General features: G+C 30.3%; 1 protein-coding gene across 1 annotated transcript; it reads right to left on the minus strand.

Annotated features, from left to right (window-relative positions):
* Positions 1 to 9,386: 9,386 nt before the first annotated feature.
* LOC113857448 (probable disease resistance protein At4g27220) lies at positions 9,387 to 27,097 on the minus strand. The gene is made up of 5 exons (XM_027489363.1): positions 24,335 to 27,097; positions 24,241 to 24,276; positions 23,475 to 24,050; positions 22,735 to 23,355; positions 9,387 to 9,938 (listed from the first exon to the last, which is right to left on the minus strand). Exons 1-5 carry the CDS (start codon positions 27,095 to 27,097, stop codon positions 9,387 to 9,389), a joined length of 4,548 nt encoding a protein of 1,515 aa, XP_027345164.1.
* Between the last annotated feature and the right edge of the window lie 329 nt (positions 27,098 to 27,426).

The raw sequence follows: 27,426 nt of genomic DNA on the forward strand, positions 1-27,426 counted from the left end.
GTTTTAATTGTATTTTTTTAAGACTTAATTGCTCTTTAACTTGTTCAAATATAGTAAATATAATAATTTATTATTAAATGAAAAAGTGTAAATAAAAAAAACTTAAGCTGAATATTTTTAAGTTATCCCACCAATTGCTTCATGTGAATCACATTGAAGTTATTTGTTGTATATCATATATATACTCTCAGTTCTATTCAACCGGGAATCAAGAAGAAAAAAAAAAATGATAATGATAAAGATGTTTGCATAAGAAGATGGTGAAGAATTAAAAAGTGGACTTAGAAAATTAAGAAAATAGACAAGTTCAAGAAATAAACTTACAGTGATAATTGAATTATTCACTTATATTCAAGAAACCAATAACATAAGATTTTTGGCCACAGTGGTTGTCTTATGATGTTTCTCCTAGTTGAAATTATGCACAGTCATTCATCTCTATCATCTTCAGTTCAATGTGAATCACATGTATCTTCTTTCCCTGCAATACCAGCTAATTTAAGAAAAGTTTTGTTAAGATTAATTAACAAGCAAAAATCACTTAATTTTCTTTCCATTTCAAATAAGTGTCAACAGTAATGCAGAAAATATATATTAAGTAATAAAAATTTAATGATAAAGACTCTATCAATAGAAGAGAAATAAAAGAAAAGATATGAATATTTTACAACTCACTCACATAATAAATTTTGCCAAAGGGTTTGTATTCAAGAAAATATCAGCAAAGAATCGTTGCCAAAGGGTTTGTATTATCCTATTTCATATTATGCACTGTCCTTCATCTTCTCGTATTGGAACACATTTATCTTCTTTGGAAACCGCATGCACCTTTTCTCTCTGCAATACCAATTAATTTTAAGTTATTTTTGTTGATATAATGAACAAGCAATAATCAATTAACTCTTTTTTTTTTTTTTATGTTTCATTAATCTAGCCAACGGTTTGGTAAATTTTATAAAAATAAAATAAAAATCAAATACCATTATAAAATTTTATTGATATTTTATCAAATAACTCTATTTTAATAAAAATAATTTTTAAAATATAAATAAATGTCAACTATAAAATTACATACATGTGAATATTTAAATTATCTAAAATTTGACATGTATGATAATATAAATAATATTATATAATTTAATGAATAAATTAATAAAATTTAAAGTGTATAAAAAGTTATCAGCTAAAATAAATAGTCAAAATTAATAAATCTCTTTCATTATTATATTACTATCACTAATATCTATGTAAGAATTTGATAATATACTGTGACTTAATTTTCAGTTGAAATGTTTAAATATTATAAACTGATATTTTAAGACAAAAAGTCCACTCTATGTTTAAATGCAAAAATACTGAAGAAACATTTAAGATATTTTTATTTCAAAACTTTAAAAAATAAATCTGCAGGAAACTCTTCTTCGTATGTAAACATGGAACAAAACCATATATATTTTAAACTTGGATGAAAAACATCTCTTTTTAAACAGATGCATACAGTGCACGTTTGATTTATATCAATTTTGAGGCATATAAGTTTGGAACAGAAGATGATGAAAAATCACAAGCCAAAGTAGGAAGCAGAACCTTAGTAAGTGGATTCAGAAAAATAAGAAAGCAAATAAATTATGCAGAGTCATTAATTGTTTCATATGCGCTTTCACGGCTTCTCTTCTGCGTGAAACAAAGCCATCTTCTTTTTTCCGCTGCATATAATCAAATTCTATTAACAAATATATGCCAGTTTTAACATAAAGATGATGTAAGTATGGCCATTGCATATAGATCTATCTATCATGAGTAACCACTGAACTCCAACACCATATCTAAGGCGTTAAACTCTACCAACTCAAATGATAATGAATATGATTGAAAATGGAAATTAGCAGAACAAAAGGCGACTATATGATTCTTCTTACCCAATTTTGGGGACTTTCAGCATCAACTTTGATCACTTTGCTCAGAGATTTTCATCCACTATTCACCCCTTAAAATCTTCAAGGAAGTCTTGCCCAGTCTTCAGTGCGCATCTGCCACTTATCGTGCATTTGTTTTATTTGGTATACAAACCTATCATGCATTTATCTCTCTTTTTATGGCCTAATCTATCATTCATTGCCTCACTTATCGGGCATTTGTTTTATTTGGTATACAAACCTATCATCCATTTCTCTCTCTTTTTATGGCCCAATCTATCTCATTCGTTACCTATGATGCAATTATTTTTCCTGATACATCCTATCATGCATTTAAATGCACAAAAGAAGAAGAAGAAGAAGAAATAAACCTATCATGCACTTTAAGTTTATTTCTCCTTTTTCTTTTTGTTATTTTTTAGTTTTAATTAAGAGTTTTGTTGTCTTCTAACTCAAGTAAAAATACTTTTCATTAATTATTTTTTATTATGAATTTTCGTTAATGTTATATTTGGATAAAATAAAAATAAATAAAATATTAATAAAAAGAAATATATAAGAAATGAGAAGAAAATACATATTATTTAAATGAAAAAAATTACTTCACTTTGATAAATAAAAATAGAGTAAATAAAATCAATTTATATAAAAAATATTTTTATAATGACAATAAAAATTTTATTTTAAAAAATAAAAATATTGTAACATTTTGCACATGGAATATCATATTTTGTGTGAGAAAAGTCTATCATAAACCTCACAAAATATATGCCCTTATGTATAATATTCAATTATATATCAATGATCGATCATTAATATATTAGCTAGATAGATAAGGCTACACTGTCAAGCAAAAGATATGTTAAGTAATATTATATGAACTTTTTGACTTATTATTTGTATCAATATCCTCCAATTTCTTCCTAATAAATGAGATTATTATAAGAACTCTATCTTATCGAAAATTTTCTTTAACGTTTATTGAATGCTTTTAAGTAAGCTTTATATGTAGAATCTACAATAACCTAATCTCAAATATTGTGGCTCCTCTCATCCAATGTTAAAATAAAAGGCAACACCATATTCTCAATAGAAATTTGTTGTTCATATAAAAAAGTTTATAACATTTGAACAAGAATTCTCTCTTTTTTTTTTCTATTTTTTTTCACTGATCTAGTTCATTTTACAATATTAAAATTGACTTTTCTTCTCTCTGTCATTCCCACCATTCATAGAAGAAAATTAAAAATGATAGTATTCTAATCTCTATTGTAGCAAAAGTTGCTGAGTGTCTTATAGCTAGATCTAACCCTTCTCCAATTCAGTTACCTTGTATAATTTAACAAAAAAAAATCAACAACTTAAAATAATTAAATTATTATTTTTTTTAATACAAAATTCTGCGAGATTTCTAATCGATCTAAGAGACATGAAATAATTTTAAAATTTAAAAAGTAATAAATTTAATAAAATGTTAATAAAATAAAACAAAAAAAAAATGTGAGAACATGATGTTGATGAATTTTTTAAAATATTTTCTTTAATTTTTTTTTATGAAATTTGATATCTTGATCTGTGGGTTTTGAGTATAATATAATGTAATGCATTCAATTTATAATGACTAATTTTAAATAGAAAAAAATAATAAAAAATAAATTACTAATTTTTAAATTAAACTTAAATAACTTTAGAAAAATTTTAATATATACATAATCTAAATTAAAGAGACTAAAACTATAATTAAACATAAAATTTAATACCTGAAATCAGTCTTGGAAGTTGTGAAGAAGCACATCTTTCTTTTAAGTATGGATGAATTAAAGTTTAAGTGTGTAGGTAGGCATCAAGTTCAAAACTACATAAAAATACAATGTTATTAAGGGTGGATTGAAATGAGTTTTTTACTTAATCTAAGCAAACAAATTTTCACACATTACATAATTGTTATTTTTAATTAAAATACATTGATAGTGTAATTATTTTTTACATTGTCATCCAATTATAAAATTATATGTATGCTAATTGATTGACGGTATAAAAGTTTTTATATTGACAGTGTATCAAAATTAATCCTTTTTGTAAATTAGATAAAATTTAGAAATATAAAAAATATTGTATCGTCAAATAATTTAAAATAAAATATACTAAAAATATGTTCTTAGTAAAAAAATAGATATCCTATTTTATTATGAAATATACATGGATAAAATTGAAGAATAAATTCTGAAAATAAATAATGTAAACCAATTTATAATTTGATATTATGAATTAAATTTCAAATTTATGCATTGTAATTTTTAGATATAAAAATTTTTGGTGCTCGTACTGCTCATCTTTTGGGGCTCGCTGAAATAATAAATAAAGAGGTAATTTATTAAAATTAATACTCAAAATTGAAAGAATAAATAATAAATAAACATGGTAACTGGTAAGCACTCAAAATAAAATTCACAGCTTACATAATTTTATTTAGAAAATTTATTAAATATATCGGATAGTTGAAATATTTAAAATATATACATAATATTTCAAAACCATTGATCAAATAATCTTATTATAATTTTTAAGGTCACTGTGTATGTTTGAAATGTTTTTAAAAAGTATAATTTAAGGTTATTAATAAACACTGATAAAATACTATGTTGAAGGTTAGAGTGTGTAATGAATACTGGCTCAACAAAGTTATGGAGAAACGCTGTTGTTATTGAGGACAACTTTGGACAATCATCCACATATAAATATGACAAATCCTTGAAGTGATATTGAGTGTGTAAGCTTGAACAAAGGTCAACGAGGTTGGGCAATTCTACGAGGTAAAGTTCTTGTAGATTTGGAAGCATTTAGTGCTTCTACTTGTGGAAAGCTTCTAATGACATTGGCGGAAAAGGCACTCTTCATTTTACTGCATTTGGACACTGTTACCTCTTGAAGCCTGTAGAAATTGATTAAAGACGGGCCCTTCCATTGAAAGTCGGAGACTTGAGTAGACATGGCCTCATCATATCCCTCTACGCCCTGCAAATCCAATATTAAAAATAGTTATACCCTAAAATTAAACATGAATAGCATTTTATGTAGCTTCTAAAAATTAAAGATTCATCAGTACCATTTGTAAATATTCTGAAATTGGAGCAAATTTGGGACATGCTTCAATATGAATGTGAGTAAAAAATATTAAAAATCAAAAGCTCGATTTAGATTAAATAATTAGTTAGTAGTTTCCGATTTTTGAATTATTTTTGAGTGGATTATCATAGTCTTGTTACATCAAATAGCTCTCTTTCTATTACTGTCACAATAACATCATGGAGCATTTTCTGTAACTAGCAAAATGGCTATTCTCTGTTTAAAAACAAACAAGATATTATTTAGGAAGTAATTAATTATGTCTAACTTACCAGTTGTTGTTTCTTTGTAGATGGCAAATGTGGGTAACAGTCTTTCTCGCATATTTTTAGAAAACATGAAAGTTCCTCTAGCTCGAGTATTCTTAAAAGAGGAAAGAGGTTCTGAATTTGGAATTGAGAATTGTGATAATCCACTTGAACCATATTAATTTCACTTTCTTCTTCTCTTATCATATGTTCCAATATGTCACACCTTGACAACTTCATTTCTTCAAGCTTCAAAAGATTTTGGGCAGTGGACATTGGGAACAATGATGCCAACTTAGGACATGATTCTATGTTTAAGCATTTGAGATTTCATATTTTGTTTTTTCTTGAAAATATGCTCTTCAGATCAATACAAGAAGATAATTCTAACTTTTCTAATTTGGGATGGGACACTATTCGGTCTTACCTCTAGGAAAAAGTAACCGAGTACCCCTTCGGTCTAATATAGCTGAATACCCGTTATCAGATTAAAAGGTAATTAATCCAATTAAGGGTAATAATTAGAATATTATCTACTTTAATTAAAAGGCGAAAACCAAGGCTGACTCAATAAGCCTATTAGCCCATAACAATGCCTATAAAAGGAAGGTAGGAAGTACAGGTAAAGAGTAGACTTTTTAATATAAAATAGCATTTATTACTCAAAATCGAATCCTGACTTCAGCATCGGAGTGCCTTTTGCAGGTACCCTCCCCACATCAAGTAATGTTAGCATGATACGGAAGGACGTCACCCTATCCAAGTAGAGACTTGAAGACTAGTGTTTCTCAAACAGGAACATTTTGGCGCCCACCGTGGGGCACGAATAGTCTCGCTTTTTCAGTCATCATGGTACTAACAAGAAGCTAACAGGAGGGACAAAATTATCAAGCACAAACTTCTCGTCAACAAGAAAAGGTCACACCCAATCAACCGATCCCTGAAGTTTTGGCCAAAAGAGGGGGAGATGCAAGCCTCTCTTTTGTAGTAAGACAGCTCCAGGCCAAGATGAGAGAAATGCAACAGGTCAGAGAGAAAGACACTCTTGAGATGTTGGCCTTAAGGAGGGAGAACACTAACTTGAGGGAGGAAATTAAAACCCATATACCCTCTCAAACTACCCCGTTCGCTCAAGAATAGGGAGAGTCCTCGGCATTGCAAGAAAAGCCTAAGGGAACTCCACAAGTTGAAATCCCTACTGAACGAGACAATGTCTCGGGTCGAAGCTCTTTTATTCAGCCTATCCTGGAGGCTAAGTTACCCAATAACTGGAGAGGTTTAATGTTAGAAAAGTATGATAGAACGACTGATCCAGGAGAACACTTGGATATTTTCATAACCCAAGTCGGTCTGTATACAGAAAATGAAGCCTTATGGTGCAGAATTTTTTCCACTTCCCTTCGAGGACCAGCCCTCAGTTGGTTCACCAGGCTACCCCTTCGTCCATCGATTCGTTTCCAACCCTCACCAGACGATTCAATTTATAGTTTTCCACTAGTCATCCTCATCAACTGACCTCGTTGGCTTTGGTTAATATTTACCAAGAGAAGAAGGAAACACTCAGGTCGTTTATGGAACATTTCGGGCAAATGGTCCTCTCTATCCGGAACTTAGAACCAGTAGTTGCGATGCACCATCTTACAACAACCCTTAGGTCAGGGCCGTTTGTCAACAGTATCTACAAAAAAACTCCTATTGACCTCAATGAACTACGTTGTCGAGCAACCAAGTACATGCAAATGGAAGAACTGGCCAAGTTTCACAACCAAGCCCAGATGGAGCAAGTGCCCAGTTGAAGAGAATCTAAAGGGAATGAGCATTATTCGGTCTTACCTCTAGGAAAAGGTAACCGAGTACCCCTTCGGTCTAATATAGCCAAATACCCTTTGTCAGATTAAAAGGTAATTAATCCAATTAAGAGTAATAATCAGAATATACTCTACTTTAATTAAAGGGCCAAAACAACAACTAACTTAGCAAGCCCATTAGCCTATAACAATGCCTATAAAAGAAAGGTAGGAAGTACAAGTAAAAAGTGGACTTTTTAATATAAAATAGCATTTATTACTCAGAACTGAATCCTGACTTCAGCGTCGAAGTGCCTTTTGCAGGTACCCTCTCCACGTCAAGTAACGTCAGCAAGATATGGAAGGACGCCACTCTATCCAAGCAGAGACTTGAAAACTAGTGTTTCCCGAACAGAAACAATTCCACTTTCTTCTTCTCTTATCATCTGTTCAAATATGTCACACCTTGACAACTTCATTTCTTCAAGCTTCAAAAGATTTTGGGCAGTGGACACTGGGAACAATGATGCCAACTTAGGACATGATTCTATGTTTAAGCATTTAAGATTGCATAAATTGCTTTTTCTTGAAAATATGCTCTTCAAATCAATACAAGAAGATAATTCTAGCTTTTCTAATTTTTGGATGAAGCCAAATTCATGTGGAGAAATTTTATTGATGACGCATTCTTTCTTGTCACAATTGTCAAGACAGAGCTCAGTCAATTCATTCATGCCTCCTACAGCTTGAACCACTTTAGGGATGAAGCTTTTACAATCTCCTTGAAGTTTAAGTAAATGAACTATATTTATTCTTTGTAAAAGAGCCTTGGTAACTTTTCCTGGATTTAAAGTATTAAACTTTTCCATGTAGAAAACTCTGTTAGGAACATTCAATTCATGAATAACTGAATCTTCCACCCATCCCCATAAGGATAAAACATATGAATCCTTAACATCTTCATCCTCTAATAATTCATGTAGCATTTGTCCTGCATATAGCTCAATGGTTTTTTTCTCTTTGCGTGTTATCCATAAGACTGCATCATGAACCAAATCATGCATTTTTACATGTTTCTTTTCTTCTTTAGAATAACTTAGCAAAGAAGATTCTATGAGATTTTCAATTGCCACATTCACTTTGCACCTTATTATTTCAAAAGAGTCAACTTCCTCACGTATTCCCAATCCTATTCCATATCTAAAAGATCTTCAACTTCAATCTCATGATCTTCTGGAAACATACTACACATTCGCAAGATTGACTTGGCTGCTTCACTTCTGAAATGATAATAGCTTAATTTAAGACAAGTGAAAGCATTTCTATCCCTTCATCCACATCAACTGGTTTTGAAAGCTTTAGATCATTCAATGCTGATATCCACCAACTGTCAGACTTCCCCTTCAAGGCAGCTCCCAAAGATAAAATTGCAATTGGAAGCCCTTTGCATTCCTTAATTATTTCCAATGCCACTTCATTCAATGCACCATTTATGCCAGAATGCATTTTGAACAAATGCTGAGATTCCACTTCTGATAAGAGATTTAGGGGAATTTTCACCTTACAACCCATCAAATCACATACTCGTAGACGACGTGTGGTCATAAGGACTTTGCAACCTTTTCTGTGGTCACCCTCGGTAGGAATCCCAATTTCCTCAAAATCAAGCTTCTTCCAAACATCATCCAAAATTATTAAAATTCGTTCTCCACTGTTAATTCTCATTGATAATGGCTTTGCCCTTCCAGAAATACTTGTTTCCTCAGGTTTAAATCCTAAGAAATCTTTGATTTCATTTTGAATATTATTGATTTGTGGATTTTGGGAAATTGTGGTAAATATGACATGATAAAAAATCCCTTCTTTCTTTACTTTCTTGCCCACTTCTTTTGATAAGGATGTTTTTCCTTATCCTCCTATCCCATAGAAACCAATGACATATGTACCGGATAAGACACTACTCGGCCTTACCTACAGGAAAAGAGAACCGAGTACGGTCAAGATAAGCTGAATACCCTCTCGCCTAGGATCAAAGGTAATTAACCCAATTAAGGTTAACAATCAAATTATTATCTACTCTAATCAAAGGGCCAAAACTAGAGCTGACTCAGCAAGCCCATAATATTTTTTATAAAAGGAAGGTAAAAAGTACATGTAAAAGATTGATGTTTAAATATTAAATAACATTTATTGTTCAAAACCGAGACCTGACTTAAGCATCAGAGTGCCTTTGCAGGTACCCTCCCCACGTCAGTAACGTAGGGAAGAACGTCATCCTACTCAAGCGGAGATCAGAAAATTAGTGTTTCTTAAACAGGAACAACATAGTTATTGTCATCTTTGAGAGCTTCCAAAAGTTTATGCTCAGCCTCCTTTGTAGACTTGAAGAGCATAAAATTTCCAGAAGAAGAAACTTCAAAATTTGAAGGTGGGAAAGGGTGTGAAAAGGGATTGAATGTACTTTCTTTATTCAGGAATTTCATTCTCTCTATTTTCTCCGGCAATTGTTTGCACAAACAATATCGCTTCCAAGTAGGACACCACCCTCGAAAGCAGCCATTGTTGGAATTTAGCTCTTGTTGCAAATTCTCCACCTCTAATATGATTTTATTCACATCATTAATCCATGTTTCAACAGCCTCCTCAGCTTCTTCTACTTTCCTCCAAGCTTCCTCAATTCGTTTCTCCTCCTTCCCTTTTGTTGATTTAAGCTCCTTCTTTTCAATCTGAAGATTTCTTGAGAAATTTCCAACGCAAAACAAGTATTGTCCTTCACGCAATGTTGGATCTACCAAATATTCAGCAAGTTTGGATGCAATGGATATTATGAATTCTGTAATCTTGAATAAGTTAAAGGCAACCTGCAAAATGAGGATTTAGATTTATTACATAAGCATTGAATATAAAAAATTCTTCGAAAGTTGTAACTTAATGACACAATATGTAGATTAGCGAGAACTTTATATTTTCAATCAATGAAATCGAATTAACATAGAACTGTGACTTAAATTTATTTTTCTAAACTTAATTTTTGTATTCTTTTATAAGATAGTTTAAGGAGTAAAATAAAACAACTTTAATAAAATATTTTTAAGCTTCTAAAAAAGAATATTAAACAAAGATTACTAAAATATAACGAAAAAAAGAATATAATTTTTTAAGAACGTTAGAAAAAAAAAAAACAACAACAAAAACGATCCTATTTCATCTTATGCTTTGATACAACTCTCCTATTTCAAGCCACCAAGAAAGTTTAACATTAGAAAAGTTCTCTTACCGAATTTCATGAATCATAAAATTTATCTTTTAGGGGTTCCCAACTATATATAAACTAATTGAATTGTTAATGGTTAAAGTGCAAGAACAAGTAAGCAACAATACTTGAAATTAGCAAAAAAAAAAAAAAATGTTTTTTTTATACAAGAGATATCTTTATAAAAGATGAGACTCAAATAAATTTAGGATTTCTAACGTGTAATATTTCAAATTCTTTGAATATAAATAAAATTCTATCTTTATTATTTACTATTTCGTTTTTATAATAGAATCTAATGTATCATTTTTAATATGATTTAAACCTTAAACAGATTGTATGTACGAGTTAGAAATTATTTTCTATGACATAAATGGAACCAAATAAAATATTTTAAATATAAGAGAAACAATATAATTAAAAAAATTACTCTAAAATAATAATAAAATAGCTACACATTAAATAAAGATTACTAAACATTTAAATACTAATTAATCTTGTTTAATGGTAATTAATCATGATTAGTGGATAAATAAATAAAATATTCTTACTTCTAAAAGTGAATTTACTAAAATATCTAAAAGTGAGATTACCAAAATATCCTTGAAATTCTACTATAAATCATTCCTTTTAATTTGTAAACAAGAATGCACCAGACACCTTAGGATGTTCCCTTTACACGGCCGACCACATGTATGGCAAAGAATTGGCCACGCAAGAAAATAATATAAACTAAAAATAAATAATAACTAAAAATAAGGGTAAATTATAACCTAGTCTAAGATGGGTGTTGAATTTGGCTTTTCTGAATTAAATCTCAATGACAACCTATGTACTAATGATAAATGCTTTCTATACTTGATTCTACATTGTAATTCATAAATGATAATTGAGAGTTTTAAGCTATTCATTGAGAAAATTTACTATTATTAATTTCATTTTATTTATATTTCAGGAAAAAGGATCAAGAAGTGAAAACTTTAAAAGATATTGGGAATTGAAACACACAAAGAACCAGAGATATATATGGGAAAGTACATGCCCTTGTATATGAGTGTGTATCTCACTGGTTGCATGAATCAAGAACACAATTAAGGCAGAGATATACACGGGCAAGTACATGTCTGTGTATATGAACGTGTATCTCACTGGTCGCATCAATTGAAGTGTATCATCAAAACCAAAGATGTACACGGCCAAAGTACATGGCCGTGTACATGGGCATGTACTTTTCAAGAAAGTTGTGAAGTGCAATTATTAGAGATCAGAGATGTACACGGCCAAAGTACATGGCCGTGTACATGAGTGTGTACTTTTAACGTACGTCAGAATTTAAATTTCTGCGAGAAGATGAGCCCTTGGGCCACTTATATAAAAGGGAACTTGGCACAGAAACCTAAAAAGAGACGATTTTGAAGGGAAGAAAGACTCAGAGATGGCTGGAGGATGGGATCAAGCATTTTATTTCATCTCTTTTGTAATTTTAGTTTGAAGATGTTTAGGTTCTAATTTTCCTTTGAGTATTTAGACGTAATGAATCCTAATTGACCAAATTTTCTGGAATTCTTCTAATGCTATTTCATGTTCTTTTCTCTTGGGTTTAATTGAGTAGTATCATTTTTTTCCATCTTATTTTTTTGTTTGAATTTGAGTAAAATTCCTACATGAAATTGACATTGCTCAATTAAAAAGACTTGAATGTATTTCTAGAGATAGAAAGACATAAGTTTTCGGTATTAGGATTAACCCTAATTATGGAATTCATAATGAACTTAATGCAACCTAGGGGTATTAATTAAGAAAGAGATTCTGATTGATCAACCGAGGGTTATGAATCATTATCCTTGAGAAATGTATTGATTTAATTTAGAATTTCCTGCAGCGATAAGGGTTTAGAACTAAGTAGTTGAAGAAGAATTTCAGTTATTTGGACACTTAGGAGGATTTACAGTTTAGATACTTGCCTATTTTTCTTGAATACCTTTAGTCATACTTTTCTATAATTTATTATTATAAGAAATATGTTCCTTTCAATTTATTATTCTTTTATTTTTTATCAATTTTATCAAAAAAAATTATTTTTCATATTTATTAACAATTGTGCAATTAAAGAAGTAATTCTTAATAACAGTCCTTGTGAATACAACACTTGGTACTCTATTTTTCATAATATTACTCTGACAACGGGTACACTTGCCCAGTAATCAATTTTTACACACCAACTAACATGCTAGATCGTTCGATTAGTTTGCATCATCTTGAACAAGTTAATGAAACTTACCTAAATAACTTATTGAAAAAAGTAAAATTAATCTAAATAAGCATAGAATAAAACTTAAAAATGTTAGATTATTTTAATAATCTTATTATAGTGGCCTATGTAACTTATAACATGACTCTAATTAAGGGTTTAATATGATGGTGGTTAAATATAAAATATAGAGTCATTGAAGGTAAAATTGTAAATACAATTATAAAGAAACCCTCCCCTCTCCCTTCATATAAATCAAAGAGCAGTTACCAAAGAGTTGGAGAAAATACCAAGGGATCAACGACATCAAAGAGAGAGGCAACATCAAAGAACAATTAATTCAGGTTAGTACTCTCTAAACCCTTAATTGTATGAGAACAATATATTGTGTTGTAAGAGCAACGTAAATTAAGATCTCTAAGGAAAAAAGTAATTTCATAATAGTCATTGCATAATGAAAATTACATAATGAATTAAAGAAAAATCTAACAAAAAACACATGGATTGGCAAGGAATAAAATTAACAAGTAAGATGCTTGTCTTGTGAAGGAGTTGCATGGTTGTGAAGTTACACACCCAAATTACTTTAGGTTTTAAGGTATTTAAAACTAAATCCAATTAATTAGGATATACTAAGACTTAAATTGTGTAATTAGTTAAGTCAAGCCATTAAATTTTTTGCCTATAAATAGGGAGCTAGATGAAGATATTCTTTTAAATTGCACCAAGAGTTCTATTCACTCTTGAAACTCTCTCTCAACCAGAAACACCTCTTTTGCTAAAACTCTTGCCTAAATACTCATTTTTCCAAGTTTCATCTTTAAACTTGAAAGATAAAATTAAAACACTAAGAAACCTTCATAGCCTTTTGGGGAAGTTCTTTAATACATCATTGAAGTATCAAGGCTTTGCAAGTTCAACTTCCTTTCGGTGAGAATTCAATCCACTTGAATTTGAGGTAAAGGAGGGCAGTACGTTAATCACTTTAGTATGATAAAAGTAAATGCATAATTGGAGAGTAAAACCTTAATCCTCGAAACTTGATTTAGTATGTTAAGTTTCATGTTAAAAATATAAAATGTTTAAATTATAAAGTTTATTAAAGTATAGAATATAAAACAAGTTGGAAAGTAAGCCTTAATTAATAAAAAGGAATTTAGACCTTGTAATAATTCAAAGAGAGACATGAACTAGGATGAGTCAAGATAGGACATGTAACAATAAAATTAGAAATCAATTACTAGTTAAAGAAAAGAAACAAGGTTCTTGTAGAAAGGCAAAGATAGACATGTAAGTAGAGATTATGATAGGATAAGACCAGATAAGTAAGCAAAAACATGATATCATGCAACAAGATGTTTGATAAAGATGTTATATAAAAATTTACTCCTATATATCAATGATATTCATAAAGAATTTGTAATTAGTATCATGTTATTGAATGCTAAAGATGTTTGATAAAAAGTCACGTAGTTGGAGAGATGAATTGCGTTAAGACTTTGATCATAGCCTCTATGACTGTATAGTGTAATTTTATTTGTTTTCTAATATAAAATGGATGGAAATGGTAATGAAAAAGGTCTTTAAGAGAAAAAAAAAAATAATCATGCAAATCTTTTACAATGGAATCACGTAAAATTATTGTTGGAAACATGAGAGATCTCACACCATAAATGTGATATCAAATAGTTGTATATTTATTTTAAATTTGTAAACGTTATATATGTAATAGGAGCTTTAATTTAAATGGATAATTTTAGAGTAAAATTACTCAATAAAAAGCTAATAAAATTAACTGTGTAGTTATTAGTTACACATAGCATAATTACAATGTACAAACACCCTAAAAATGTGAAAAATAACAATGGCAAAGATAGAGTTACAACATTTTACCTGTAGATGTTGTATGGACTCTGTCCCAATCATAAAGAATGATATACACACTCCTGTCGTGTCAATATTATATAGTCTCTTCTTTTTGCAGAGTTGAAACTATTTATTGGAAGAAAATTATTTGCAAAAGATTAATTAAGGTCAGATGAGTATCAAAATTACATATAAGAGTGTACAAAATTTAGACATGCTCATTGAGTTAAAAGATTAATTAATGGTCTATTTGTACCTTGAATTTCAGTTAAACCTTGGCTTGGAGAGACATCTGTTTCATTCGAAGATCATCAATACACGATGCAGTGTTTCCCTTCTTACGCATGAAACCAAGATTTAAAAGTTAATTTTTAAATAGTATGCAATTCAGTTAAACCGTAATGGCACGAGAATGTATATAGTAAATGTTTGTCTATGATTTTCTACCAAAACAAAAATGGAGAAAAAACTACAATTAGAGGAAAGTTCAAAAGCATGAGAATAAGGTTATACGTGAGATTTTCTCACAAAAATGGCCAAAGAAGGGTATCAGTCCTCATCCTTCAAAATATCAATGAGAATTTTAGAGAGAGTAGCTACAGATTAGCAATAATGTGAGAAAATTTTTGTAATATTGGGAATGCAAATGAAATTTTTCTTACATCAATTTTGTAATTAAAAAGGTATATAATATAATTTTCGTGCTTCACATTTTGGGGGCAAAATATATAATTGTGCAAAAATTGATAAAATGGGAACAATGTAAAGAGTTGCATAATTTAACCTCTATAGTCTTTGCTCTAATCGCAGGCTATAGGATACAATTGTGCTCTTGAAATGTGCATATGATGAGAAAACCAAAGAGATAGTTGAATGGAGGAGATTAACTAAGGGTGTGTGAGAAGTTGTGTTTTGAGTAAAGAAGTTAAGATACGTTGTTCCAAGTTTTAAAATGTACGTAAAACAAATAAAAGAAAGTAAGATACTTTGCTTCTTTTCTTCTTTTTTCGTAAACAAATGTGATTTTGAAGGAAAAAATATATATAAAATAAGATAGTTGAGTCATTTGGAATATATATAACATAAAAGAAGCTAATAGCTTTTAAAAAATAACTTATTAATTATACTAATTATAAACTTTCAACTAGTTTATCGAAAAAAGCTTTAAGTAATAATTAGGTCCAAGAATCAGATATGTTGCTTTCAATGTTAAACTGTGAAACAAATGAACGGAAGCAAACTTCATATTAATCACCCATTAACATTTAGGAAGATCCAAGAATGTTAACCTAGAAAAAAAATTTGTACCGACAAAAAACTCAGAAATTGAAAAATACAAATAAAGATTAATACATTATTTTATTCCCTAAAATCATATACATTTGTTAATTTACTCTCTAAAATTATGAAAAGGTAGTTTTCTTTGTCAAGCTAAGAGCAAATTGATAAAAAGAATATTTATAATATTAATTGATTAAAAAATATAAGTCTTGTTAACGATCATTTTATTAAAAAAGATTTTAAATCAATATATTAATATGATATTTACTTCTTAAATTGTTATGAGATTCATTTTATAAGTTAAAAGAAAATATTAACTTGCAATAAGGATAAGGAAATTAAAAATAGTATCTTAAAGGATAAGATTCTTAAAATAATATTTATTATGTTTTAAAATGTAAATTTGATTACTAGTATCTTTCATTTAAAAATTTATTATCTTTGAATACTTAAAATTAACCCTACATACATGGTATTGGTGGTTTCTGGAGGTTGAGAAAGGATTATCACAATACTTTAATAATCTTAAATGGGATGGTTTTTTGTAAGAAACACTTCAATGTCCAAATTAGTGGAAATTTGACTGGTGAATCCTTTTAAGTACACACCCTCAATGTGATAAGATTTTAGGTGGATAGGTGGTTGACGATCAATGTGGTAACCAAAGTCAAATGATTGATGTGGGATCAAAAAGCATTTCTAACTTCTTAATAATAATAATAAGAAGAAGAAGAGGAGGAGGACTTGGCCAATAGAAATCATAGTCTATTTACAATATATACTGATAAACTATTTGGCAAGTGCACCAAATCGTTGAAGTAACAAAAAATTATTGTCCATAGGGATTAATGCTAAGTACTAACCCACAAGAATAGCACTACTTGGGTCACCAAAACAAAGTATGAACAGAATGTAAAATTACTAAGTGCAGAATTGTGAAAACAGAATTGAAAGTGTTGGAATTTATATTTATAAATGAACAAAAACTACGAGACTAAAAGTGGAGAAATAATTAAAATAATTGCAGAATATAATATCTAAATTACTGGAGGTGGGTCTAAATGTAATTAAAAACAGGTTGAGTTCGGAATCCCTTATCCCTTTCCATTTGCATACAAATAAATTTATAACTCAAAATACAACTTCATGTAATGGTCGAATTTTCTAAAATACCTAACCCCAATTCCTTAGTAATTAGTTCTAAAATGAAACTATTGTTCTAATTCCTTAGACATAACTCAAAACATTCAGCATTAAGAAATAAATCCATTGACCACATCATCACAGATTTCTATTCCTTGATAATTTATAATGAGCAAATTAATCCCAATCCAAGAAAGCTTATTACTTTCTAATAATAAACTCCTTTTCATCAACCACATTCACGAAAAATAAGGAAGCATTAAATTTAGAATCAATATGTTAGATTAAAGCATGTATCTTGATCTATATTTAGTGTTGTTCATTGCAAAGGGTAAAAGTATAGGTTCATTCTCACTCAATCCAAAGATATTTAGCTAGTCATAATGCAAGGAGATAATATAAAACTGAAATATATTACAAATACTGAATTCATGTTTACAGAAACGCTTACAGCAAATAGATGAAATGAGAAAGTTACCGTTTCATTACATAAATCAGAGAAAATGAGATGAAATCTAAGTTCCCATAAAAATCCTCTAGCAAAGATGTAAAAAAAATACCCTAACTACCATATTCTACGTAAGTTATATGTAAAAACCCTATGTTTCTGCACTTTGGAATGTACTAAAAAGGAAAGAAATAAAAGATGCCAAGATGCTGCCTTTTCAGAAAATTTTTGCTTTTATATGCTCAGTCAGCATTGTGTCCCCACAATCAGGAATCCGTGTTCTCACAAATGAGTCCTGCAGCACTCATCTTTAACTTTTAAGTCCAATTGCAAATTTATTTTTAATCTCTTCAAAATAAAAGTGTCAGCCATCAGAATATGAGTGATTCATGAATTTTCAAGCAAATATAACATTCTATTGAATTTCTCAATTAATTGCATTAACTTATAATTTAAATTCAATGAAATATGTCCAAAAACCTTTGATTTTCTAGATGAGTTAGTGACTCCTTATATACTTTTTGTACACTAATCATTCATGCTGTTAAACAATTTTCATAAAACAATTTTTTATGAATAGTAAAAAATTTAATTTATTAGATAAGAATAAATAAAAAGATGAGACTATTAAAAATTAAATCAAATTTTAATACATTATCAATCTAAATATTTGTATACCCCACTTGATCAAAATGTGTTATGGAGAGCTAAATATTTTTGGTTGATGCTTTGGCAAATTAAGGGTGTGACAGAAATAGTTATATGTGAACTCGATTATTTTTGGCTACCTGTTTGAGAGGTTGTTTTCAGTCTTTTTTTAATTGCAATTACTGATATATTTTTTACTTTCTAAAAAATAGTCATCATATATTGAGTTTTCAATTTTACAAAAAAAGATGAAAAACAAAGGAGGATACGATTTTTAAAGTTGATTTTGAAAATGCATATGGTTCAGCTAGTTGGATCATCTCAAACACAAGCTTATTCAATTTAAATTTTGAGAAAAAACAAGAAGAGGCCGAAAGAAGGCTTGTGTGTTCTTGAAGTACTATATTTGTTGATTAAAAGTCTAATAAAAGAATTCTTAATTTTTCTCCTTATTATAGTAGATATACTTCATGTAACATCTTATGTTTAATTTCAATAAATCATAATTTCACAAATTCAAAATAAAATAAATTTCATTTCAAATAAGGTTCTCAACCCTTAGTTTCATCAAATATTTTAAAATAAGGAAAGGGGTTACAATTTCTATCAAGTCACTACTATAGGACCCATTCAAATACATTAGTTTCAAATTAAAATCCTAGTCCTATAGCAGTTTCATCCGCCCCTTTCACTGAGTTTGGTGCTGATCATCTTGATTACCTGAAAAATGAATGTAAGGGTGAGTATTCTATACTACCAAAACATACAATTAAGCATAGAGTCCCACCTCCAGCACATTATCAATACGTTAAACAAATACAAGCACAGACATCATTATCCATCCATAAGCACAGTTCATGAACCCATGCATACTCACGCCAGCCACACTCACATTGACACTGTGATCACAGATTTACACCATAAATGGTCGTCGGTTACCCCCACCTCACGGATACCACGTGGGCAGTCACAGGTCGCTCAGCAAAGGTAATGGTCAGAAGTCTAGTCAGGAAGAGAGTGTATGGCCCGTGGTGTATCCGTTCTACAGTCGGTGTCACCACTACTCCCTCTTCCCCAAGGTATTTCTACCGTCCTCATCTCCCATACCCCCAATGTATCGCTGAATCATTCACAACACATTACAACAGCGTTAAATAACACATATTTCAGTATACAACACATGGCCCACATTTAACAATACATGACACTAGGCCCATATTTGTTCAACTTTACGGCACTAGACCCACATTTCATTTTCATAGCACACATAGCGCATAGCCTATAATTCATTCAACACACACGGCTCCTAACCTATTTTCATTCATATTACACGGCCCTCGAGCCCACATTTTCACAATATTCATTCAAATATACACACATGTATAAACGGCACAAGTGCCCACATCACATATCTCAGCAATTTCCTACCCTCTACTCAGCCACATCATAATATCACACAAAATATCAGTAAATCACACATAAAGGAGTAGGGTAGAGTCCCCCCTTATCTTGGATTGAAGACCCATGCCCGAACTCAATCACAAAAATGCTCCCCACACGGCTTTCAGCCTAAACACATGGAAGAATTCCATGAGAACCCTGAAAATTACCAAGAACAGAGAAAAGGAAGGAAAAACAAAAACCCTAACCATTTAAAACTCACCTTCGAGCTTTCCCCACACAAATTCGAGCTCCAATCTCGCTCCCAAACGGCTTTGGAGGCAATTAATCGGTGGAATAGAGTTTGGAAGTGAGAGAATCGAAGGGATTTCAAAGAGAGAGGGAGAAATCACTCTCCCCGAACCCTAGCCTCCTTTAAATCCTTTTCTAGTCGCGACATTCCCGCTACAGCGAGAAAACAGAGAGAAAATTGCACTCTGGTTTCTGCAAAATCTCGCTACAGCGAGACTGCACCCAGAAATTCACCCCAAACTGTCGCTTTGTCGCTACAACGAGAAGGCGACAATTCTGGTCCTTCCTCCTAGGGCCTTCTCGCTACAGCGAGAACAGCCCAGTATCTCGCCCTGTACTTTGGCACTTAGCCCATTTCAGCCCAACCAGTCATACATACACATATCCATGTAATTAACACACATAAAACATCATTTTTAAATAAATCAACACACATATGAATATATATATATATATATATAATAATAATAATTAATATTATCAAAATTCGGGGCATTACACTTCAAATGTCTCAGGTGAACAAGGCTTTTCTAGGTACCAAAAAATTAATGAAACATTAAGGGCTAAATTATAATTAAGTAAAAGAGAAACAAGTTTGTAAAATAATTACTATTTGATGTGTTATTAATATGTACATGTTCAACTATTTTCATTTATTTTGTTTGTTTGTTTGTTTAGTCTTATAAATATGTAATTTATAAAGCCAAATGGAAGGAATTGATAGAAGGAAGAATGATTGAAAATCAAATAAAAAATTTAAAACATTAGCGTTTTAAGTATGTGAAGTAAGAAGTATTATGTATAATAAAAATAACATAAGAACAAAATATAAGCAAGAATGGTAGCAGCCCTTTCTGCAACATAGTCTGCCCAAGAAGCCTAGAATTAAGGTCTGGTAAAGATATGAATTTGGTTCAATACAAGCTTCATTTTCTGGAATAAATAAGAGACACAATATGAGTTATATAATAAGACAATTTATAGATAGATAGATAGAATTGTCAAAAATTTGCTCAATAAAACATAAATTTGTCTTTATTAAAATAATAAACACGTTTCAAGTAAGAATATTATTATTACTTACATTAAACATAACTATTAATTAATAATTTATATGAAGTTCCACACCTATAACCATGATGGTTATATACGAGGCTCTTCATCAATAATTATTAATTAATTATGATATACTAAAGCTAATATTTACTATAATTAATTACAGTGTTTAGAGATTTTTTTTTGTCAAAAATATTTTATAAACATAAATCATTGATATACAAACATACAGGTCAGACATCATGGGACAGAAACATAATAGATATGTGATCAATGTTATTTAAACCAATTACATATAAGTTGATTCAAAATTTATCCAATATAAACTTGGGTATTTCATTATTAATGGAACCGTCAATTTAATTCTATTATGAACTTTCTTTAGAATGAAAAAGTCCAAGACACAAATATTATAGAAATATATATTATTCATATTGGAATAATTAGAATAAAATATCAGGTCTATTATTTTATAATCATTACTAAAGTAGTAGCAAAAATTGCTAATGTTTTTATTCTCAGCATAAAAGTAAAATTAAAATAAGATTGGTCACCATGGACAGAGGGTTAAGTGTGAGGATTGAGGAGTGGCTAATGTAAAAAACACAATTAAAGATGAAACTTTATTGGGCAAAGAGTCTCTCTTTTTTCTAAAAATGTTATCTTTAACAATAATTAGAAGTGAAATGAAAGGACCAGAATTGATGTTAATATAAAATTTAGGTTTAATTGTAATTTTATTCCTTCAGTTTAAAATATCTGTAATTTTGATTTTTTTTAAAAATTTAAATTAATTAAGTAAATTTAGTCTTTATTGATAGAACGTGATTTTGAGGAAAGAAAATTTTAAGATTTTTCTTTAATTTTTTTTTATGAAATTTGATATCTTGATCTGAGTTTTGAATATAATACAATTTAATCCATTCAATTTATAATGATTAGTTTTAGATAGAAAAATTTAATAAAAAATAAACTACTAATTTTTAAAAAAACTTAAATAACTTTAGAAAAATTTTAAAATATGCATAATCTAAATTAAAGAGACCAAAAGTATAATTAAACTTAAAGTTTAATACCTGAAATCAGTACTGAACTAAATATAATGACTAAGCACATCTTTCCTTACGTATTCTAATTGATTAATCACTAATTGATTAACGGTATCAAAATTAATCTCTTTTGTAAATACGATAAAATTTAGAAATATAAAAAATATTGAATTGTTAAATAATTTAAAATAAAAAATACTAAAGATCTGTTCTTAGTAAAAAATAAATATTCTATTTTATTAAGAAATATACATGGATAAAATATTTAAAATTAAAGAATAAATTCTGAAAATAAATAATGTAAATCAATTTATAATTTGATATTATTCAATCTTCACTTTAATTTTTTGTCCTCTTATTTTATCTATCTGTATAAATATTTTCAGAATTTTATGTTTGTCTTTACCTGAAGTGTCCTGACGATCTTTAAAAATAAACTAATCAATATTCTTGTGACTCGTACTGCTCATCTTTTGGTGCTCGCTGAAATAATAAATAAAGAGGTAATTTATTAAAATTAATACTCAAAATTGAAAGAATAAATAATAAATACATGGTAACTAGTAAGTACTCAAAATAAATTTTACAGCTTACATAATTTTATTTAGAAAAATTTGGAGCAAGAAATTTTCTCTAACCATTAAACGTAGAAAATTTATTTTATTCCACTAATTTTATTATATCTTTTATGCAAAAGATACTGGTTTTAACTAATCAAACATTGATAAAAAAAAAACAATGATTTTAACTAATCAAACATCAATTAAAAAATTTTAACAGAAAAAAAAATGCAAACACAACTTAAATAGTTGACAATTGAAAAGAGTTTCACTAGTCGATTGAGTTATAAAAAAAAAATTGATAAGAAAATATGTTAATTATAAATAACCAATTTTTTCTTTCTTGGAATATTTTATTGATAAACATTGATAAAAATACTATCTTTAAGGTTTGAGTGTATAATGAATACCTTCAACTTTGGACAACCATACACCTCTATAGAACACGAATCCTTGAAGTGATATTGAGAGTGTAAGCTTCCACAAAGGTCAACGAGGTTGGGCAATTCTTGGAGGTGAAGTACTTGTAGATTTGGAAGCATCAGTTCTGTGACTTGTGAATCAGTGGCTTTGTCTACACTTCCAAAAACGTGCTCTACATCAGAGCAGTTCCCTAAGTACATGAGCCTTAATTTTGGCATATCTCTCATCATGGACACAGGGAAGACACATTTCAACTTGTTGCATCCATAAATTGAAATAGACCACAATTTTGGGAAGCATATCTGTTGCCTTTCTTTCTCCTCTTCATTTGGAATTACTTTCTCCAACTCCTCACAATCGTAAACACGTAGTGTTTTCAATTGTGGAAAGCTTCTAATGACATGGACGGAAAAGACACTCTTCAATTTACTGCATTTATCTACTGTTAGGTGTTGAAGCTTGTGGAAATTGATTAAAGACGGCCCCTTCCATAGAAATATTAGATTGCTTATATTTCTTAAATACAACACTTCTACACTTGAGATAAATGATTTGTTTTGAAAATCGGAGACTTGAGTAGACATGGCCTCATCATATCCCTCTATGCCCTACAATTCCAATAAAAAAAAGTTACCCTAAGATTATACATGAATAACATTTTATAATCTTAATTTGTTTGATAATAAGCATTTTATGTGGCTTTTGAAAATTAAAGATTCATCAGTACCATTTGTAAATATTCTGAAATTGGAGGCAATTTGGGGCATGCTTCGATTTCAATGTGATGAAGCTTCACCGCATGTAACTTCATCCCTTGACAAACATCAACGAGAACAGGCAGGTTTTCAAGTGTTATTCGCCACAGGTTTGGGAGTACAAATTTTTCTTTGTTGTTTTTAGCTTTATGACTAAAGGCCTCCTCTAATTGAGTAGCATCTTCTATTTCCAAATGTTGTAGTTGTGGAAGCATTCCAACAATGGTTAAAGAGAAAAGTCTCTTGAGCTTATTGCATTTGATGACCTTTAACTCTCGAAGATTTGGAAAGCATCCTTCAACATTGTATGTATTTTGAGTTTCCCCATTATCCAAAATAATTTCCTCTAATTCATCACATTCACGTATGTATAGGACAGTCAAGTGAGGTAGTCTTATATGAAGGACATCCATTGAGAATAGATGTTTCACTTTTTCACACTTAACCACTTTTAAACTTCGAAGATGTTGGAAGCCCAATACAGATATTTGTAGAGTCGAGACATCACCATTCATTAGCTTCTCATTCACCCCACTTGTCCTTGGTTTCTACATAAAAGAGAACAAAAAATATTAAAAGAAATCAAAACCACGATTTAGATTAAATAATTAATTAGTAGTTTCCAATTTTCGAAATCATACAATGTTATTTTTGTGTGGATTATCATAGTGTTGTTACATCAAATAGCCCTCCTTTTATTTTTGTCACAAGAACTACAATCAACATCATGGAGCATACCACACCATTTTCTGTAACTAACAAAATGGCTATCCTCTGTTTCGGAAAAAACAAGGATATTATTTAGGAAGTAATTCATGAAAGTACAACTTACAAGTTGTTGTTTCTCTGTAGATGGCGAATGTGGGTAATAGTTTTTCTCGCATATTTTCAGAAAACATGGGAGATTCTCTAGCTTGAGTGTTCTTAAAAGAGGAAAGAGGAAAACATGAGAATTGTGAGGCTGAAGTTCTTCAAGTTCACCAAGGCAGGAATTGTCAGGGATTGGAAGTATTTCTTGAACCGTATTAATTCCACTTTCTTCTTCTCTTATCATATGTTCCAATATGTCACACCCTGACAACTTCATTTCTTCAAGCTTCAAAAGATTTTCGGCAGTGGACATTGGGAAAAGTGATGCCAACTTAGGACATGATTCTATGTTTAAGCATTTGAGATGGCATAAATTGCTTTTCGTTGAAAATATGCTCTTCAAGTCAATACAAGAAGATAATTCTAGTTTTTCTAATTTTAATTCATGTGGAGAAATTTTATTGATGACGCATTCTATCTTGTCACAATTGTCAAGACGGAGCTCAGTCAACTCATTCATGCCTCCTACAGCTTGAACCACTTCAGGGAAGAAGCTTTTACAATCTCCTTGAAGTTCAAATAAATGAACTGTATTTATTCTTTGTAAAAGAGCCTTGGTAACTTTTCCTGGATTTGAAGTATTGAACTTTTCCATGTAGAAAACTCTGTTAGGAAAATTGTCTCTACCATATTGAAAATGATTGAATCCCCCAACACTTATAACATAGCTTTGCAATTTGAATAACTTATCATTCTTCTCCAAGGTTTCATATGACTTTAAGCTTAGCCGACGACCATAGATATATAATTCTTCTAGATGTAAACATTTTTGAATCACTTCATCATAACATTGATCAAGAATTTCACATTGTGTTAGATCTAATAATTTTAATTTTTTCAATTTGCCAATATCATTAGGCAGTTCCTTCAATTGACTAAATTGTAAGTCCAAAATCTCAAGGCTCCTCAGGCTTACAACAAAAGAGATGTCTTCCAATTCCAACCCCCTCAATCGCAGAGTTTGAAGATTAGTCAACCATTGAGTTGAATGTGGCAATGACAATATTGACCTCCGATAATAAAACCCATTTATTGCCATGACCTTGAGTTTTTTCACACCTTCAAATGATAAATTTGAAAGATTCAGTGTATAGGACATCCCATACTTATCGAAGTTCAACAAAAGAACCTCAAGTTTTGGAACATTCAATTCATGAAGAACCGAATCTTTCTCCAATCCCCATAAAGATAAAACATATGACTCTTTAACAGCTTCATCCTCTAAAAATTCGTGTAGCATTTGTGTCTTTAAAAGCTCTTTAAGATTTAGCTCAATGGTTTTTTTCTCTTTGCATGTTATCCACAAGACTACATTACGAACCAAGTCATGCATTTTTACAAGTTTCTTTTCTTCTTCAGAATAACCTAGCAACGAAGATTTTATGAGATCTTCAATTGCCACATTCACTTTGCACCTTATTATTTCAAAAGAGTCAACTTCCTCACGTATTCCCAATCCTATTCCATATCTAAACAGATCTTCAACTTCAATCTCATGATCTTCTGGAAACATACTACACATTCGCAAGATTGACTTGGCTGCATCACTTCTCAAATAATCATAGCTTAATTTAAGACAAGTGAAAGCATTTCTATCACCTTCATCCACATCGGCTGGTTTTGAATGCTTTAGATTATTCAATGCTGATATCCACCAACTGTCAGACTTCTCCTTCAAAGCAGCTCCCACAGATACAATTGCAATTGGAAGCCCTTTGCATTCCTTAACTATTTCCAATGCCACTTCATTCAATGCACCATTTATGCCAGAATGCATTTTGAACAAATGCTGAGATTCCTCTCCTGATAAGAGATTTAGGGGAATTTTCACTGTACAATCCATCGAAACACATACGTTTAGACGACGTGTGGTCATAAGGACTTTGCATCCTTTTCTGTGGTCACCCTTAGTAGGAATCCCAATTTCTTCAAAATCAAGCTTATCCCAAACATCATCCAAAATTATCAAAATTCGTTCTCCACTTTTAATTTTCATTGATAATCGCTTTGCCCTTCCAGCAATACTTGTTTCCTTAACTTCAAATCCCAAGCTATCTTTGATTTCATTTTGAATATTGTTGATTTGTGGATTTTGGGAAATTGTGGTAAATATGAAATGATCAAAAATCCCTTCTTTCTTTACTTTCTTGCCCACTTCTTTTGATAAGGATGTTTTTCCTGATCCTCCCATCCCATACAGCCCAATGACATAGTTATTGTCATCCTTGAGAGCTTCCAAAAGTTTATACTCAGCCTCCTTTGTAGACTTGAAGAGCATAAAATTTCCAGAAGAAGAAACTTCAAAATTTGAAGGTGGGAGAGGGTGTGAAAAGGGATTGAATGTACTTTCTTTATTCAGCAATTTCATTCTCTCTATTTTCTCTGGCAATTGTTTGCACAAACAGTATCGCTTCCAAGTAGGACACCACCCTCGAAAGCAGCCATTGTTTGCATTTAGCTCTCGTTGCAAATTCTCCACTTCTTCTATGATTTTATTCACATCATTCATCCATGTTTTAACAGCCTTCTCAGCTTCTTCTACGTTCTTCCGAGCCTCCTCAATTTGTTCCTCCACCTTCCCTTTTGTTGAATTAAGCTCCGCCTTTTCATTCTGAAGATTTCTTGAGAAATTTCCAATGCAAAACAAGTATTGTCCTTCACGCAATGTTGGACCTACCAAATATTCAGCAAGTTTGGATGCAATGGATATTATGAAATCTGTCATCTTGAATAAGTTAAAGGCAACCTGCAAAATGAGGATTTAGATTTATTACATGAGCATTGAATATAAAAAATTCTTCGAAAGTTGTAACTTAATGACACAACATGTAGATTAGTGAGAAGCAGGTTGGCTTTATATTTTCAATCAATGAAATCGAATTAACATAGAACTATGCTTAAATTTATTTTTCTTAACTTACTTTTGGTTTTCTTTTATAAGGTAGTGCAAGGTGTAACGCTCCGAATTTTGTAATATTAATTATTGTTATTTATGTAAATCTAAAGGCATATATATATGCGTGTGTTGAATTACTTGATAATGATGTTTATATG

The sequence above is a fragment of the Abrus precatorius genome, unplaced genomic scaffold (genome assembly GCF_003935025.1).
Source record: "Abrus precatorius isolate BTA unplaced genomic scaffold, Abrus_2018 Scaffold1, whole genome shotgun sequence".
Lineage (NCBI taxonomy): Eukaryota > Viridiplantae > Streptophyta > Magnoliopsida > Fabales > Fabaceae > Abrus > Abrus precatorius.